Raw genomic sequence first — 17,539 nt, 5'->3', positions numbered from 1 at the left:
TGTCTTCATGAAACAGGAATCCATTAGTCTGGGGGGAAGCCAAGTGCTCCCCAGAAGGTGTCAGGCTCAGATGGGGTATCCTCCTCCCTCATTGCAACTATCAGGCCCTCCCACGCCCTAGCAAAGCCCAGGGGACACATTTTTTTTAAACTTATTTTTATTGGCATTTGTTAGTTCTTTCGTTACATATCAGTATTGGATCACAATATCATTAAGCACATGTTTTCAGTCAGGTGAAATCAATCTTGACATTTATAATTATCTTTACTGCAGTTGTGTGTAAGATAACAGGTGTTTGCCGAATAAAAGATCAAACCAGGGAGGGGGGGAGAAAACTAGGAGCAGTCATGGACTATTAGAGAAGGGTCAGCTAGACTATATCGCCGGTGATCCGTAAGGTGACCGGTGGAGCTGTGCATTGGGAACCCCTGGCCGCAGTACGACGAAGCAGGCGGACATACAGCATAGGCGCAGACCTCGGGGCAGCGGGGATAGGAACCTAATCACTCCAGGGTGGGTGTACAGTATTAGGGGGGAGTGTCCTCCGGGTGGGTGGGCGTTGCGCTCTGCCGCGTGGCAGTAGGGGTGGTCACGGTCGCGTTCCGATCAGTTAGGGGCGGGACTTGTTTAAACTGATGCATCAACAGCGCCCATTCCATGGAAATCGGGGTTTTACGTGTGCCCTTCGCCTCCTCTTCCCGCAGGGTATCCTCCTCAGCCGCAGACCATTTGAGTACCGCCCCCCTCCATGCCGCCATCGGGGGACCCGTGGGGGAACGCCAATGCATAGCTATGCATCGTTTAGCCAGGAGGTGTGCTAAGGAGACAAATCGTATGGGCACTTTATGCCGCTTCTTCCGGCCCATTATTCCTAGTGCGCAGTACTCCCAGGTATCTAGATGGGACAACCCCGTAAGATCCCGGAGGGTCTCGTGGATAGTCGACCAGTATGCCCGGATCCCCGGGCACGACCAAAACATATGGAGGAAATCTGCGTCTTGCGCCTGGCAGCGGGGGCAAAGGAAGAGTGTGTCGGGGTAAAAACGCTGGAGGCGCGCTGGGGTCAAATAGGCCCTGTGAAGAATGTGATATTGTATGTTTTTGAAACGAGCATTTCGAGACACTTTTTTGGGGAATTCGAGTGCCCTGTCCCACTCATTGTCGTGAAACGCCCGCCCCACCTCCTCCTCCCAAAGGGTCCTTAGGGGCGTCAATGATGAGGGTATCAACTCCCGGATGGACTTGTACAACCAGGTTGTGAGGTGGCGACCCCATCCCATTCGCAGTATCATGTGAAGGACCGGATGCGTGGGGGGCTCCCCTAGCGTGAGATCATAGTGTGGTCGAAAATGGCTGAGGAGCTGGCGGTGCCGCAGGAATTGTCCCGGGGGGAGATCATGTTCATCAATGAGTTGCTGAAATGGTCGGAGGTGTCCCTCCGCGAAAAGCATTTCTGCCTCGGTGACCTCCCTAGATGTCCACTCTCGAAGCATGGCAGGGGTGAAGAACTGGGTATCTTTGGGCCAGCCCACCAGCAGAAGCAACGGTGAATACGAGGGCCTGTCAGGTGCGAGCCGGTGTATGCGCCGGATGCATCCCCGGGCCACCTCCACTTGGAGTGGGTAAGTCCTCGCCGGGCGGGATCCCGCCACAAGCATACGACATAGTTCCGGTGTCGTTATCCGAACCGTGGCCGTGTATGTTTCGGACGTGTGCCTGCCGGCTGTCCAATAGGAGAGCCATTGGAGCTGCGCCGCTAGGAAATAGGCTTCGAACGAGGGGGCTCCAAGACCGCCTTGTGTCGTGGGCAATTTCAGTTTCGCCAGTGCGATTCTATGTCGTCCCTTGCCCCATATTAAGGATCCTAGTAGGGTATCCAAATCTCTAAAGAAGGAGCGAGGCGGTATCACAGGAAGATTAGTAAAATAATAGAGTAGACGTGGGACCAGAACCATTTTCGCTAGGGCCACGCGGCCAATCGGGGCCAGCGGGAGTTGCCGCCAAAACCCGATGGTGGAACGTATAGAGGCGAGGGCCCTACGATGGTTACCCTCGAAAAGGTCAGAGGGTGAGTGATATAGGCGAATCCCTAGATAACGGGGAGCCTCCGCCGTCCAGTTTAGTCTCTGATCCCCGATCCACACCTCCTGAGGGGCAGAGTCGGGGTGCAGGGGATATACCACAGATTTCTCCCAGTTCACCTTCAAGCCGGAAGCTTCTGCGAACTCGGTCAAGGTGAGCCCGAGGGAGGTTAGGTCCGTAGTGACGTCCCGTATATACAGGAGGAGATCGTCCGCATATAGCGAGACACAGTGCGTGGTGTCCGCGAGCGGTATGCCCCAGTCCTGTCCCTCTCTCCGGAGACGGATAGCCAGGGGCTCCACAGCCAGCGCGAATAACAGGGGTGAGAGGGGGCAGCCCTGTCTGGTACCCCTGTGTATCGCGAACGCCAAAGAGATACGACGCCCAATGCGGATTCGGGAGGTGAGTTTAGTGTATAGAAGGCGGGTGTAGGCTACCAGCTTGGGGCCGAGTCCCGCACGTCGGAGAACCGAGAACAGGTACTGCCACGTCAGTGTGTCGAAGGCCTTCTCGAGGTCCAAGATCAGGCACGCCGCTCTGGGGAAACGGTCGCCAATCTGGTCCTGGATATGGAACAGACGTCGTATGTTCTGGGAGGTATTCCTGCCCGGTACGAATCCGCATTGGTCAGCGTGTACTAGGGGACACACCACCCGGGAGTATCTTTCTGCCAGTATTTTCCCTAGAATTTTGCAGTCGGCCGTAAGGAGCGTTATGGGTCGGTAAGAAGCTAACAGCTGTGGGTCGCGGTTGGGCTTCGGGAAAGTGACAATTACCGATTCTCTCATGGATCTGGGTAATTCGCCTGCACGTAGTGCCGTGTCCAGTACCGTCGATAGACGGGGGGTCAGTAGGGAAGCGAAGGTGACATAGTATTCTAGCGGGAACCCGTCCAAGCCCGGGGCTTTGTTTCGGGCCAATGTACGTATGGCGTGTGTGATCTCTGAGGTATGGATGGCTGTGTCTAGGTCCGTTTTCTCCGCAGCGGAGATCTGCGGGAGAGGGAGAGGGTCGAGGAAGCGATCGATCGCCCCCTGATTCCATGCTCTGGGGCGGTCATAGACCTCCGAGTAATATTGACGAAATTCTTGCAGAATCTCGTCCTGGGAGTGTACCAAGACGCCGTGTTGCGTGCGTATGGACGTGATGGGTCGAACCTCCGTGTCTTGTTTTGCTAGCCACGCTAGCAGCGAGCCCGTCTTGTCGCGGTCTTTGTGCATCTGAGTCGCATACGTCCGAAAGTTGTATCGCCGCATATCCGTACACGCTCCCTGATATTCCAATTTAGCATGGGCCAATTGCGTTACCGTTGCCACCGATTGGTCGGTGAGTTTTGTAGCGTTAGCAAGCCGTATCTCAGCTTTCTCGAGGGCCTGTTCCAGGGTACGTTTCACCCCGGCTCGCTGTCGAATGCAGTCTCCCCTGGCCACCACCTTAAAGCTGTCCCACTCGATCAGGGTGGAGGATGCCGACCCCGCGTTTCGGGCGAAGTATTCTCGGATACTACACTCCTGTTCGTGGGTAAAGACCGGATCCGCCAGACAATCGCGCGGGAGGCGCCATGTGGGGACGGGTGGGTGTGGGGGTCTCCATTGAAGACCGAGCACATGTGCATCATGGTCGGATATAACTCTACCCAGGTAATCCGTGCGACGGATCTGAGGGAGCACTGCTGCCGTGCATAAGAACCGGTCCAGCCGGACCCGGAGATTGTGAGGGGCAGAGTAGAAGGAGTACATGCGTGTATGAGGGTAATGTAAGCGCCACGCGTCCGTAAGTGACCAGTGTGCCACCCATGCCTTAAATCTATCGATTTGTCTGTATGCAGGGGAGCGTGGCAGTGGGAGGTAGGAGCGATCTAAGTCGGGATCCAGGATACAATTGTAGTCTCCCCCGAGAATCCAGGGCACATGTGTGAATTGGGCTAGGGTTTTCGTAAGTCTGTCCCAAAATTTATCCTGGTCCACATTCGGAGCGTATATACTTCCCAATAGGACGGCCTGTCCGTCAAGTAGTCCCTCCAACAAGACAAACCTACCCTCCCTGTCTACCACCCGCTGGAGTTCCCGGAACGGGGTACCCGGTCTAACCCAGATCAGCGCGCCGCGGGCAAATGATGAGTAGGTTGTAGCGCAAACAAGGCCCCGCCATTTTGCCTGCACCCTGCTTACCTCCGCTGCACAAAAATGGGTTTCTTGCAATAGGAGTATGGATGCTGCTTGGCGCTTCGCATAGGCGTAGATCGCATAGCGCTTGCGGGGGGTGTGAAGGCCGCGCGCGTTTAGCGTGAGTATGTTAACGTCCGTTACTCCCGTCCTCTGTGCCATGGGTGGTATGTCGTGTATGGGGACCTAGGGGGTTCCCTGCGCCGCTGCCTGTATATGAACCAGTGATCCCGGCCTCTGGGGCATTTGGTCGGTCGGATGTATGGTGCCATGACGTGTGGGGTGTGGAAGAACTGGGAAACAAACGGTATGCTGGGGTACGGGAAACAGTCCCAATGCAAAGGACTCAACATCCAAGGGACGATGTGTCCAAACTTCTCCCTGTAACGCCGGGGGAGTGAACCTGTTCTATGTGTTGGGGGGTAGCGACCTGACGCTGAGCGCTTATGTGTCTAGCAGGCATGCAAGAGGATCATTGCGCGGCGCTAGGGATGTGCCAAGCTCGGCCTCTGTAATGGTGGGTGCATATTGGCTATAACTTGTAAGGATACAAAGTAGGCAGTCCATTGTTCTTAAGAGCATCATGGTGAGGAGGGGGACACCTGCCCATCCAACAGTCCCTCTGCCGTTTGAGGGGTGATCCCAGAGGGCACCACGGAGCCCACCCCGGATGCGGTGTCATCACTGTCATTTTCACCCTCGGAGGAGAAGATGTGCGGAGGGCGATCAATGGAGTCGGTCCGCTGGGTGGATCTGAGGTCTATGACCGCCTGTAATGCTTCCCGTCTCTCCTTCATGATCTGCTCCAGATCCGGCGAGTCATGGGTGCCAGGGGTTGCTTTCATTTCTGTGTGGCGAGGCTTCGTGGGGCGCTTTTTCGTTGCTCGGAAGGTGTTGTAGGGTGAGCCGGTTCTGGGGCGGGTATCGGGCGTCCGTGTGCAGTGTTGTTCCGCCCATTCGTGCGCCGCCTCGGCGGTCGTGAAAAAGACTGAAGCGCCCTTGTAGAGGACCTTGAGGCGAGCTGGATAGAGTAACGCATACTGCATGTTGTTGTCCCGCAATTTCCGCTTGACTGCCAGAAAAGTGGATCGTTGCTGCTGCACCGCTCGGGCATAGTCTGGGAAAATCATCACCTGCTTATCCTCGATTCGGAGAGGCGCCGCCTGCCGTGCCGCTCGGAGCACCACGTCTCGATCTCGAAAGTGCAGGAATTTAGCGAGCAGTGGTCGAGGGGGCGCTCCGGGAATGGGCCTCCGGGCCGGCACCCTGTGGGCTCGTTCGATTGAGAAAAACGCGGTGCGGTCCGCCGCCGGGGTAAAGGATTTGATCCAAGTGTCCAGATAGTCTATGGGGTCTGCTCCTTCGATCCCCTCCGGGAGCCCCACCACCCGAATATTGCAGCGTCTCGAGCGGCCTTCCAAGTCCTGAGTCTTTTCCTCCACTGCTGTCAAGCGGGTGAGGACGCCCTGGATTGTCAACTGTTGTTCTTTCAGTGCGGGCTGCATTTCCTCTATTGTCCGTTCCTCCGCCCGTACCCGATCCGCCAGCTTGCGATGGTCATCCCGGAGCAGATTAACTTCCGTCGTCAACGTGCCGAGCCGTTCCTCCATCGAGATCCGGGAGAGTTCGATAGCTGCGAGGACTTTATCTAGTTTGTCCGAGATGGAGAGGTCCGACGAGGGCCCGGTGTTAGGGGACCAAGTAGAAGTTTTTGGCATCTTTTCCGGCGCGGTCTCCGGCACCGCACACTGTTGCGTGGACCTTGGTTTCCCCATGGCTGGGTGGTACTGGGGAGGCGGGCCCCCCAGGGGCGGGACCCGTGGGCCCGGCTGGCCTCGGTGCCTGATCGGGTGTAGAAGACGGGGATGGTCCCCCAGCAGGAGGGGGGGGGGGGGTAAAGGTCTCAGATAGGAGCTGGATTCTTGTTCGCCTAGAGGTCCAGGCGCGAGGCAGTGTCCGCGGAGTCAGGCGGAGGGGGGGGGGGGGGGGGGGGGAAAGAGTCCTCACAGGAGCGTTTTGGTCGACGAATCACCCCTCCGCTATGGCGTCTCCGTGCCAGCTATACAGCCGGGTCAGTGTGTGTTACGTCACGGATACCTCTTGTAGCTGTCGTCCTCGTGGGGGCCCGTGGGGGGAACACAGCAATGTCACGCCACACACAGGCGGCCCCACCCAGGTTAGAGAGGGGGTGCGCCCGATCGGCAATGTAGTTTGGGGTCCCAGCGACTCCAGCCCCGGCCCCGGTCTCAGTTGCCCCCACACCACGCACCTTATGCTCTGCGGACCAGTAGCGTCTTGGGGGCCTCCCGCTGCGTCTTCCGCTGGAGGGGGGGGGGCCTCCTCACCGCAGCGCCCCACAATGCAGGAGCTCTCACCGCGGGTCGACGAGTCGCTCAGGCGGCCATAGGAAGGTCAGGCAGCGCCTCTTGCCCCCATCCGGGGAAGTCCGGGGCCCTCACCGATGTGCCGTGCCACCACTCCACTGTGGTCGTAGTTACAGAAGGCTCCTGGGGTCGGCCAGCGGGGGAGAAGAGGAGTTGGGGGAGGGGAGACGGCCAGGTCCGCTCCCGGTCCCCGCGCAATGACCACTTGCGTGAGGGGGCCGGCACACCCCTGCACCTCCGCCGGGTGTTTCAAGGTCCGAGGGGTCCGGGCTCCGTTGCGGGCAGGCGCGGCTCTCAAACGCCCGCCGTTGTGCTCCCGTGTCGTTGGCAGATCGCTAACTGTGCCACCGGCGCCATCTTAGATGTCGCGGCGCAGGAGGCTTCCCGCGCCGCGGCTCCGTACCGAAGAAGTCTCTCCGGCGTTTGCGGGTCTCCGCTGGCGCCGCACCCCCAGCTGCATGGGTTCCACCGGATCCGTGACCGGTTAGCAGTCCCGGCGCCGCTCTCAGGACCACGACATAGGCGCCCGAGACAGGAGCCTCAGCGAGTCATGTCCGCCATCGTGGCTGCCGAAGCCACGCCCCCAAAGCCCAGGGGACACATGATAGGAATGTGGGGACCAGCCTCTCATTCTATGCCCAAAACTATTACTGCATTGTCCTGAGAAACAAAAAAGTGCTTTTGTGGTGCATATATGGAATCACTGGCCAAGTAAGACCTAAACCTTTATGCCCGAGTGGGATCCCATGATGAAGGGGCTGCTGGGTCCTGTGGAAGGCTTAAAAGAATTTGGAAGCCAAAAATGATACAGGACGTCTGCTTTGAAAATGATTCATACATTTTGATTGCTATAGCCCTTCTTTATCTCAGCTGTGCAAGCCCCATTGCTTGCGGATTACTACGGTAAAAATTGCTTTATTCAATTTACGCAGCTTGCAGATTCAGTCCGCAGCCTGCAAAAAATATTATATATTTTTTTTTTACAGAGTTTTATGTAGCGCGAACTTGACCCGAATCGGGTATCAGAGCGCTTTACGTAGCACCAGTTGCATTACATAAGGACACATTCATTTTTGTTAGGCACAGGGAGATTAAGTGATTTGCCCAGAATCACAAGATGTCAACGGCGTCATTGCCGAGACTCGAACCCAGTTCCCCAGATTCGAGGTCGACCGCCCTAGCCCTTAGGCCAACTCCTCTCATGGAATATGATGAAACGTGCACAGTGGGGCCATGGAAGGGCTATGCAATGCAGATGGGTGCTTATTTAGCTGAAAACCTTTTTAGCATGTTCCCATATGTTGAAAATTGACCCTTTTTTTATAGCTCTTTTCATTGTTGATGGAAAAGAATGGTATATTTTTCACTCTGTGGCTCTTATAAAATGATTTATCATTTCCTCTCATGAGACATTCCTATAGATATACGCCCTAAAATTGGCTTACATTCAAGAACATCCGATAAAAACACTCACTTCATGTGCATCACAGATGTTTTCAGTACTTACAAAACAGCTGGAAATAACTTTGCTTTCCAAAACACTTCTTTCAAGGCTCTTTTATCCCGTGACCGTGTTACTAATCTTTCTGGCTTAAAGAAGCCCCTTAACTACTTTTATGTAGTCACTGTCCACCTTGCAATCATTAAGTCACTAGAAGATTGCTGTTTGTGTTTACACCTTAACAATGGCAGTGTCCTACTTGAGATACTAGCTGGTGAAAAAACACCCGAAAGCCCATTTGTTTGGTGCTCACATCAGTCTTACCTTTTGTCCATTAAAACAAATGAAATGGTCATTTGATTTTATTTGTCGTAGTTGTCAGCCCTGTCACCTATGTCCGGGCACAGCCACGTGCACACTTCGATAGCCTCCTATGCCCAGGCACCGCGTTATATGCAAAGGCGCAGCTTTACAGGTTTATACACAGCCTCACATGCTCAGGTAGTAGCATCATGTGCCAGGTACAGCTTCTTATACCCAGGTACAACATAATATGCCAGATGCTTCCTCATTTGCAAAAGGGCAGGCTCCTGTGTCCAGGCACAGCCGTCAGCTGCAAAGCAGAACCTAATTTTTTGTGGATATTGTTTTGTAATTTGAAGTTGCACATATTGTACTAAGGTGATAATCATTACTTTTGCAACCCAGAAAACTTATACATCTTGTCTATTAATTCCAGTCTCAGATTTCAATACAGGTTTACATTACCACTGTCTATATATTATTTTCCCTTTATAACCACTGTGTTAAATTATGAAATCTTCCAGCCTCATATAGTTACATATGTGATCAACTTTAATAAAATAAACAATAAACCATAACTGGAAACATTGTTTCTGAATGGGTCTTTGTTAATTTGTTTACTCTCAGAAAGTGCATGATTAACGTGCAACATATTTAGATACGCAGTGGGCTATTTTAAGATTAGATTATCCGTCATTGGGTCATCTAATAATTTTTTTATAACCAAATGTTTGTTGATTTTATAATAGGTACATTGAAAGAAAGAAATATCTTTCTCAGACAGCAACATACAATCTCTCCTGATCGAGGGTAACAGCATTCATCAACCCATCAACAACTCCATTATAATGAATCAGCCCATAGTAGCCCCACCACGGTTCCCATATTGGATTGTGTTTGTGTCAAGCCTCTGGCCAAGTATATTGGTTCTTCTAATTTAACGCACCAGTCCATTGTGTAGCTCCATGCGGAGATGCTCAGAGGCTGATTGGCATTTCAGTGGGGGGCAATATCTTTTTTTGCCAGTAGGGTAGCAATGCCAACCATTGTGTGCTCTCTGCTAGGTCCCCCAAGGTCCTCCAGGAAACCTAACACGCCCACCCTCGGGGAGAGTTCATCTGGATTCTGGGCCATCCTAATTCTTAACCAACCAGTTCTCTATTATGGTCTTTTTTCTAGCTATTGTGCTCTTGTCAGAATTGAATGCATTGAACATCAAGGCCGGTTGCCATTTTGCGTGGTTAGAAGCATAAAATTCGGAAAACAGTGTCCCAATGTTGTGCTATTGGGAATTTTCTTAGTCCTCTTACCTCTGCTAAGAACCAGACTTCCCTCCTCCGCCCAGTGTTTGAACACTTGTTTCCATCTTTTCAAGTGATTGAACAGGCCTTCCAAGTCATTGTTATTGTTCTCTAAGCTAGTGTGGAAACAAAAATAAAACACACTTACTGCTTGTCAGGTACTGCCAGAATGCACATTTATTTATACGCTCCTAGGTAGTTTATTGACTGATGAACACCCAGCACAGCCACTAGACTCCTTCTGAGACAGTCAGTTTTTATAGAAATCTCCGTGGTCAAAGGTCGTCTTGTTCCCAGCAAATATAGCGTTTTATGGCTCAGCAGGTGAGAAACATAATTCAAGCAAGCCTTCCTGCAATTAGAAACAGTCCCAGTTTCCCAAAATACCATAATAAGTAAAATGCTTAACTGTTAACCTTGCATCGTGATTTATGGCAAGCAATGTGGGGAGACAGCAGAAAGTTCAAAGCAGATACAGCTAGCTTGCATTCTTCCAGGATCAGAATTGGACAAAAAGTGACCTGCATATATATTCCTGGTGTTGAGGAGTGGAGTTCTGATCAGGAGGTCACAGGACACAACTTTAGATCTTACCGCAGTAGTCAACTAATAAGTGGTATTCCCACATCTGGTGCCAAAATCCTGCCTGCTCATGTCTACAGCGGGGGCATTTGGATAGTGCTCCTTGGAAAATCTTTTTGATTTCCAACAAAGTCAAATATGTCCTGTGTAGGATATTAAATTGCATTTCTGGAAACCTTGTGTGGCTATGTTGCTACCCTTTCGCATTGCGTATGACTGAGGCTTCTGTATAACTCAATATTCCATGTGTCCCTCAGCCTGTTCAATGAGACATCAGTTGTAGGTGGCTTTGCCCTATACAGCCACAATATCAGGTGTCTACTGTTCCATCGTATTTAGGGTTTGAATAAATTCATGGGTCTGGGTTTCAGTAGCACGGATAGACCATCATTTCTCTAGAACCTTTGTCAGTGCCAAGTTAGTTGAAAATTGTCCCCTATGTACGTCATAGTCTGTTAGGGAATCAAATGCTAAGATGAGCCTCCTTTCAAAAGTTAATTCACCTTACTTATACCCACCCCTTCCTATTCAATGGTTTCTTGCATTCGGTATTGTAGTGGCATAATGGGTTCTTTGACTGGTTCCACGGAGTGGCACTCGCACACAGTTCAGCACCGCTTGCATCAGTCTTACTAACTCCAAGGAACATATAATTTAACCAGTCTTTATGTATTTTATATCCTGAGTATACCAATCTCTGTGAGTTTTCTGCCACCGAGCCGAATCCTACCCGATCTCCCCACACCCCTCTGCAGTTGAGTATCTAAGTAATATAATTCCAGGCCAGAAGCTCTCAACCCTCTCCTTGTTACCAGGAGTTTCAGCCACCTATGCCTCGCTGCTCACTAGACTAGTTCGCCTAGCAGGGACTCCAACTCCCGAAAGGTTTACCGGCCACTATTACTGTTAGGTTAGCGAAGTAATAAAGAAAACTAGGAGAATCACCATTTATGCCACTGCCGTTTAACCTATTACTGATAAGAAGTAACCTCTTCCAGAATGCCATCTGTGCTAGGGATTTTTGTTCCTGCCCCCAAAATTCCCTTTAGTATATATAATTCAGTGTGTTATACGTTGATAACCAGGTAGCAGAACATTTGTGGTCCTTAAACTAGATTGGGATAACCAGGTCCCTTGTGAACAGGGCAAAGGTCCTTTTTTTCTAGGAACCAAACAGGACTTTGACCTGTCCACTTTTAAACCTGCAAGTATCTTAGGTTTATGTAAGTCTGCAAGAATGGATCTCATGCTGGCACATATATATGTGATAAAAAGCAACATATTATCAGCCTGGGGAGAGAGAGTTGATAACATCTGTTAGTAAGATGCCCCACTATTTGGTGTCTACCCTCATTCCTAAGCCATTCACAAATGGCTCCAGTTGTAACACAATTAGGAAAGGTAACAGCTCTATTGCGTCCCTCTCTCTACCCTGTATGCCTCAGCTATGAGTTACCGACACTGACTTAACTTCTCTGGCTTGTCAGAGTCTTCTGACAACCCCAACCCCACAATTGTTTCAATACATCTCCCTCTAATCTCAACTTTGAATGTCTCCCATTGTAAAACGCACAAATAATGTATCACAGCATTATCTATAAAGATTTAATCTATAAACTCAGACAATTCTCCATAAATGTGGAGTCCTCAAGCATTTCACTCTGCAGTTGCGAATCAGGTGACTGGGACAACATTGTACCCCAACATATCCGTAACAATAGGAGATTATGATCTGAAACGGTTTTCCATAAGTACTCGGTGTGATATACAGTTTTAAGTATAACCACCAAATAGATACTGCGACTTATTGGACATGTAAATCCTGAACCAGGAAATAAAATGAATACTCCCTATCTGTAGGGGGCTTACTCTGCCACACATCCGTCAAAGTTCATTGATTTAGCCGCTCTTTGAATCCTTTAGCCACTTTATAAACAGATGAGCGTTCGAGTGGAGGATAAGATGGGAATCATCGAAGTATGTGTTTACTACTCCATTAAAGTTGCCCCTCAATAAAAATGGTAAGTGCAAACAATGGCAAAACACAAAAGATGATGGACGGAATGTTGCACATTGGCAAAACATTCACGCCCAGTCACAGATCTGGGTTTAATCCATCGTTATTTTGCTCACCACACCACCCCAGTTCACAGATGGCCATATGCAAATCAGTCTTGACCCTGTGCCTCATGGGAACAGTCCAGCTCGAACTGCCAAGCCATGTCTTCCCTGGACCGGAATCAAGCATCCTAGGACCGGTTCAAACTGGAACGGCATGGTGAGCAAAAAAACTATGGATTTAGGCCCAGATCTCTGTACTGGGGTGAATGTATGACATTGTTCTGCATTCTGTCCATCAACTGTTGTTTTTGCATTTGTCACCCCGAGTGGGAAGGGTATGCCCAGACGTGTGTCCCGTGCTCTCCATGCCACTGGAATCAAGCTAACCTGGCTGAAGAGGGGTGAAACCCCGAAACCGGTCCTAGGATGCTTGTTTCCAGTCCAGGGAGGACCTGGCTTGGCAGTTCGAGCTGGACTGTTCCCATGAGGCACAGGGTCAAGACTGATTTGCATATGGCTGGGTTCAAACTGGAACGGCATGGTGAGCAAAAAAACGATGAATTTAGGCCCAGATCTCTGTACTGGGGTGAATGTATGACATTGCTCTGCATTCTGTCCATCAACTGTTGTTTTTGCAAGTGCAAACAATGGGCCAGTTATCTGGATAATAATGCATACAACACTGGATTGGTTAACAGTTGTACAATATATAAACCGCCTGATCAGTGTGGCATCCCATCTAAAAAGCTCTCTCGTCACATCTTCCCTACCAATCTATTTGAGCTGTAATTGTAATGAAGAGATTTTTCACTCTGGCCCATATTGCCCCTCTCCCATGCATTTGCTAAAAAACAGTATAATATAACTGCCCCTCGGTCGTCTTCAATCTTTCTATCTCTGTATATGTTAGATATGTTTTGTGCAATAAAAGAATATGTGCACCTCTTTGTCTAATATTGACATATATATATTGTGTCTTTTATACACTGAATTCATACCCGGGAACAGTCAGTGTCCTAATTGAATATTTAATAAGGGGCACAAATATCAAACCCCTCTTTAGTGTAGGTATAACTCTCAGCGGATCCATGATCCTACCCTTCACTGGGTAATCACTCTCATCGCTTCTGCATTCTATTCCATAGCTAACCATCCTCCCAACTAACCTGGTTGTAACTACCCACCCCAGGTCCAAAGAAAGCAGTATAAACACTCAGGGGCAGATTTACAAGCCCCTTGCGCCACTTTTGCGTCACTGTTAACATGGGAAAAGTGAAGCAAAAGTGGCGCAAAGGGCTTGTAAATCTGCCCCTCAGTGCTTTCACCCTCGGTTCTTCCTTCAAAGAAGCAAACTCTTTCAGTAAGATCTTTTACCTGTTGATGCAGCTCGGTGAAACTTGGAGGGTTTGCAAAGATAACTCAGTGTGCATCACCCTTCCTGCAAATTTTCTTTGGTCCTCCATTAACAGCCCTAAGGCTGTGGTAAATGAATCAATTTTTGTTACCGAGATACCGTTGGGGCAAAGATCGCTATGAGAATTCTATCAAGTTTGTCCTCTAATATCACCTAGTCTCTGGTCGTCTGTTCTCCCTTCTCTGCCGCATGCTATCCATGTACTTGTGGTTTACCCACAGAGTCAGTTACGCTCATTTTTGGTTTACCCATAATATCTGTATCCTCTAAACCAAGTATTTAGCATATTATATGCCTTTCAATGAGCAGGATATCTACAGAGATTGTCTCATGCAATTCTTCTGGGAGTTTCTGGAGCGTTAGCTTTTGTACGGCTGTTTCATTTCACTGCAGTGGATGCGGATTATGCCATTCTTTATCTTTCACCCGAGACACAGCTCAATTTCTTTCTCTTACCAGTTAATCCACTGTCCGCTGGGCTCCCATGTCGTTTTGAGGCCATCAGGGCCCTCCCCCTTTTGTTCATCTGTTATTTGTAGTGCAGTGTCTTGATCACAGCTGACATCCTTTTATAAATTAATTGATGCTCCTTTTCTGTCACTTGTACTATTTTAACTCAGCTGACTTAAGTGCTCTCAGGAGGTATTGCGGGGATCATGGGGGGGGCACAAGGTATTGTCAATGCACATACCACAGGACATACAACAGCCACTTCGACTTTCCTTCCCGAGGCCACCCGCCTCACTTTCTGTCTGTTGCTGCCGCCATCTTGTACTTCTTGAGAATGCGTCTCGTGGAGGAGACTGCACCTTTTCTGAGTTCTCAGATTCCTCTGTCTGGAATGGCCCTTTTCAGCAGTCTCTTTGTGACTTCCTTCAGAAAGCTCACTTCCTTTGGCTCACCAGTGACCAAGCTGCAATGAGATTTGTTATTACTATCAGGTGCTTCCAGTACTCTAGCCACCATCTCGGGTCCGTCCACCTTGTGCAATTCGCTCTTCTCCAGTCATAGTCCAAAAAAAGGTGAGGTCAACAGGAATCTCCCTAAAAAGACTACTAGCTCATTGGCCACTGGCTCTGCAACTCCTAATGTTGAGCCTGATATGGCCAGGCCCATCAAGTCTCCTATGCCGTATACAGCCAACTTATGTGCAATACAGCTCATATGTCTAAGTTGAGCTCTTATAGCCTTATATGCTCTGTACCACTGCTTATACATAGTGCATCATCCTGTGCCAAGTGCAGGAGATTGCATCTCTTTAACCAACATTTGGTCGCTGTAATAGTGTCTTTGTTGTAGATAATTGGCGTTTTCATCTATTTATACAAGTCCACGGTTCTACCAGAGGAGCTGTTTCCATAGATTTGCCTCCATGGATTATTATCCAAGTGAACTGAAATCAGTTCCCTATACTGTTCTAACTGTTTAATACAACTTTAGTTCAATTGCTCATTCTTAATCTCATTAAATGAGACTCACCTGGTCTTAATAAAGTCATTGCTTGTTTACTTGCCCACTTTAGATTCGTGTTTTTAACAATCCAAAACAAAAAGGTATGGTTACTTGAATGATCACTTCAGGTGTATAATTCCAATATTGGTTCTGGTTCAAAGCTTCTTCTTGTGGTGCCTACACCTTACACGTTTTTACCTGGATAGTAATGTGTAAACATTACAATGCCTTACCTGTTACATGTTATATATCTGTAACAATGTCCATATGAATTGTCAGAGAGGTTAGTGTTCTGGAATGGGCTAGGGTAGAAGAAATGGTGCTTCGGAAAGAGGTGAGGTGAGGAGACGACCCATAGCGCCTCTTTGGACAGAGGTGCTGGATGCCTTTGAGAACCTGGCCAGCCGGGCTAGCTCTTCTCCCAGTGCCTCGGGATCCAAAGAGGGGGGGGGGGGGGCAACACAGCAGTCAAGTAGTCAACTGGCTACCATTGTAGATGTCTTGGCCTCGTTGTTGCGATGTGGGACCCTTGTGAGAGAAGGAGGGGTTCGCCGCAGATATTGCAGGTGCCTGGCATGTTATCTCTGGGTGGCTCTCACCTTGTACTGCCTCCCTGAGGGTGGCTCTTCGGCACGGCCTCACAAACTCGTGCATGTTAGGCAGATACACCATAGTTTACCTACACCCAACTGTTTGGTTATGATTAATGTTTTCAGGTCTATTCTGTATATTAGCAGCAGTGTATATTGGGCACGACTGTATTGTTTCTACATCGGGAGGGGAGAGACCTGTATCCTCATAATATTTGATATATACTGAGTTGTAATACGGCAAGGGTGGAGGCGTATGCTACTGGGATCCTGGGCTCCCCATTGGCATGGTGGAGTGGGTTTATTGATGTCAGTACAATGTATGTACCTTTGGATTTGTGAAAAACCTAATAAACATTTTTTTTTTAACAAAAAGAGAAGTTAGTGTTCTGCATTATCTCTACAGCGCATCCTTCATCTCTGCTGAAATCTCTGAAGGCTTATGTGGCAGTTTACATGGAGCAAGAGATAGGGAATGACTGGAGCAAATGGCAGATTTGAGTGGTTACTCTTTGTCTTTCAGCCGGAATATATAAAAAAAATGTATTGCCATGTCAGGCCAAAGAATAATTCTTTGTATAGGTACTTTTTTTATTGGACAAAAATAACAGGTGCTATAGTGCATTCGTTTAGACTACACAGACCTTTTCAGGTTTCGTCTCCATAGCTCTTGTGGAATCTCTTGTAAACAAAAAAAAGCTCAAAAAGGGCTTAGAACCCGCCCGTTACTTACTATTGATTGGCTCCATCATCACTCTTGTTCCCTTGCTTTTTATTAGTCAGACCTTGGCCAGGCCCTGATCAAAACCCTCTACAATTATAAAGCTGGAAGTAGATTTGTGGTCAGTCTACCTGCCTTCCCGAGTCAAATGCTGTAATTTATCTGGCACAGTCCCTACTTGATGGAGGGTAGTATTATTCTACCATTAAACAAGAAAGGTCCCATTAGTCAAACTAGTGACTACAGGTAAATAATTGTGCTCGATTCAATTAGTAAAATATTTGCCAAGAGCCTTTTGAATCATCTACAAAGCTGGGCGGAGGACAATATTGTAATCCCGTTGGAGCAAACTGGCTTTAAACTGAACAGCTCCACCTTTGATAACATCAGTCTCGCAGGTGATTTTAGAGAAATATATGCTATCACAGGGTATGTCTGTCAAGGTGCCTGTATTCATTTTTCAACAGCGTGGACAGACCTACCCTATGGCGAAAGCTGAGAGATTTCAATATACCAGAGTACTAACCTAAAATCATAATAGCACTTAATTCCTTTACTTGGGGTCATAGTTGACTTAGAGGGGGGGTCTTTTCGTGACACTGTTGTGGGCTTGCTCTAGTCCTGATGGCCTGGGCGACGAGGGCCCATTGCCTCCGTCCGGCCCGCACCTGGCCCTTAAGGCCTTCCTGTGGTGGCGACTGCAGGATTAGTAAGGTGTAGTGGGTTGTTGGGGAGTGTGGTTTGGATGGGAACTAGATGGTGCTATTTGGGTCCTGTTCTGGGGAGGGTGGATGGGGAGTTGATTAATATTTGGGTTGTTCAGTTTTGTTTGGGGACAATGGCCGCCATCAGTGCTATGAGGATCGATGTCCTTTTATGGTTGGGACCCAGCTGGGGAGACTTTGCGAGACTGATATGGGACAATGGCTGAGATTGCCAATCTGAAATGTGTTACTTGGAACGTACGGGGGCTTCATACAATGTCCAGGCGTCACAAGGTCCACGCTTATTTAGTGCGTAGGGGGATACAAATGGCGCTGCTG

General features: G+C 49.3%; 2 protein-coding genes across 3 annotated transcripts in view; one reads left to right on the top strand and one right to left on the bottom strand.

The window, feature by feature from the left end:
• MARVELD3 (MARVEL domain containing 3) overlaps positions 1 to 17,539 on the bottom strand; it is an 813,614-nt gene that overhangs the window by 299,318 nt on the left and 496,757 nt on the right. For both annotated transcript variants that reach the window (XM_085638771.1, XM_085638772.1), the window contains exon 5: positions 9,686 to 9,792. In XM_085638771.1, the coding sequence (XP_085494897.1) occupies positions 9,686 to 9,792 (107 nt within the window). The remainder of the gene's footprint in view (positions 1 to 9,685; positions 9,793 to 17,539) is intronic.
• Positions 1 to 17,539, top strand: part of LOC146776306 (uncharacterized) — a 230,267-nt gene that overhangs the window by 201,059 nt on the left and 11,669 nt on the right. The gene's annotated exons all lie outside the window — the stretch shown is intronic.

Source organism: Triturus cristatus, chromosome 12 (genome assembly GCF_964204655.1).
Source record: "Triturus cristatus chromosome 12, aTriCri1.1, whole genome shotgun sequence".
NCBI lineage: Eukaryota > Metazoa > Chordata > Amphibia > Caudata > Salamandridae > Triturus > Triturus cristatus.
Note: the sequence above shows the minus strand (reverse complement) of the source record. Positions and strands in the feature narration are given on the sequence as shown.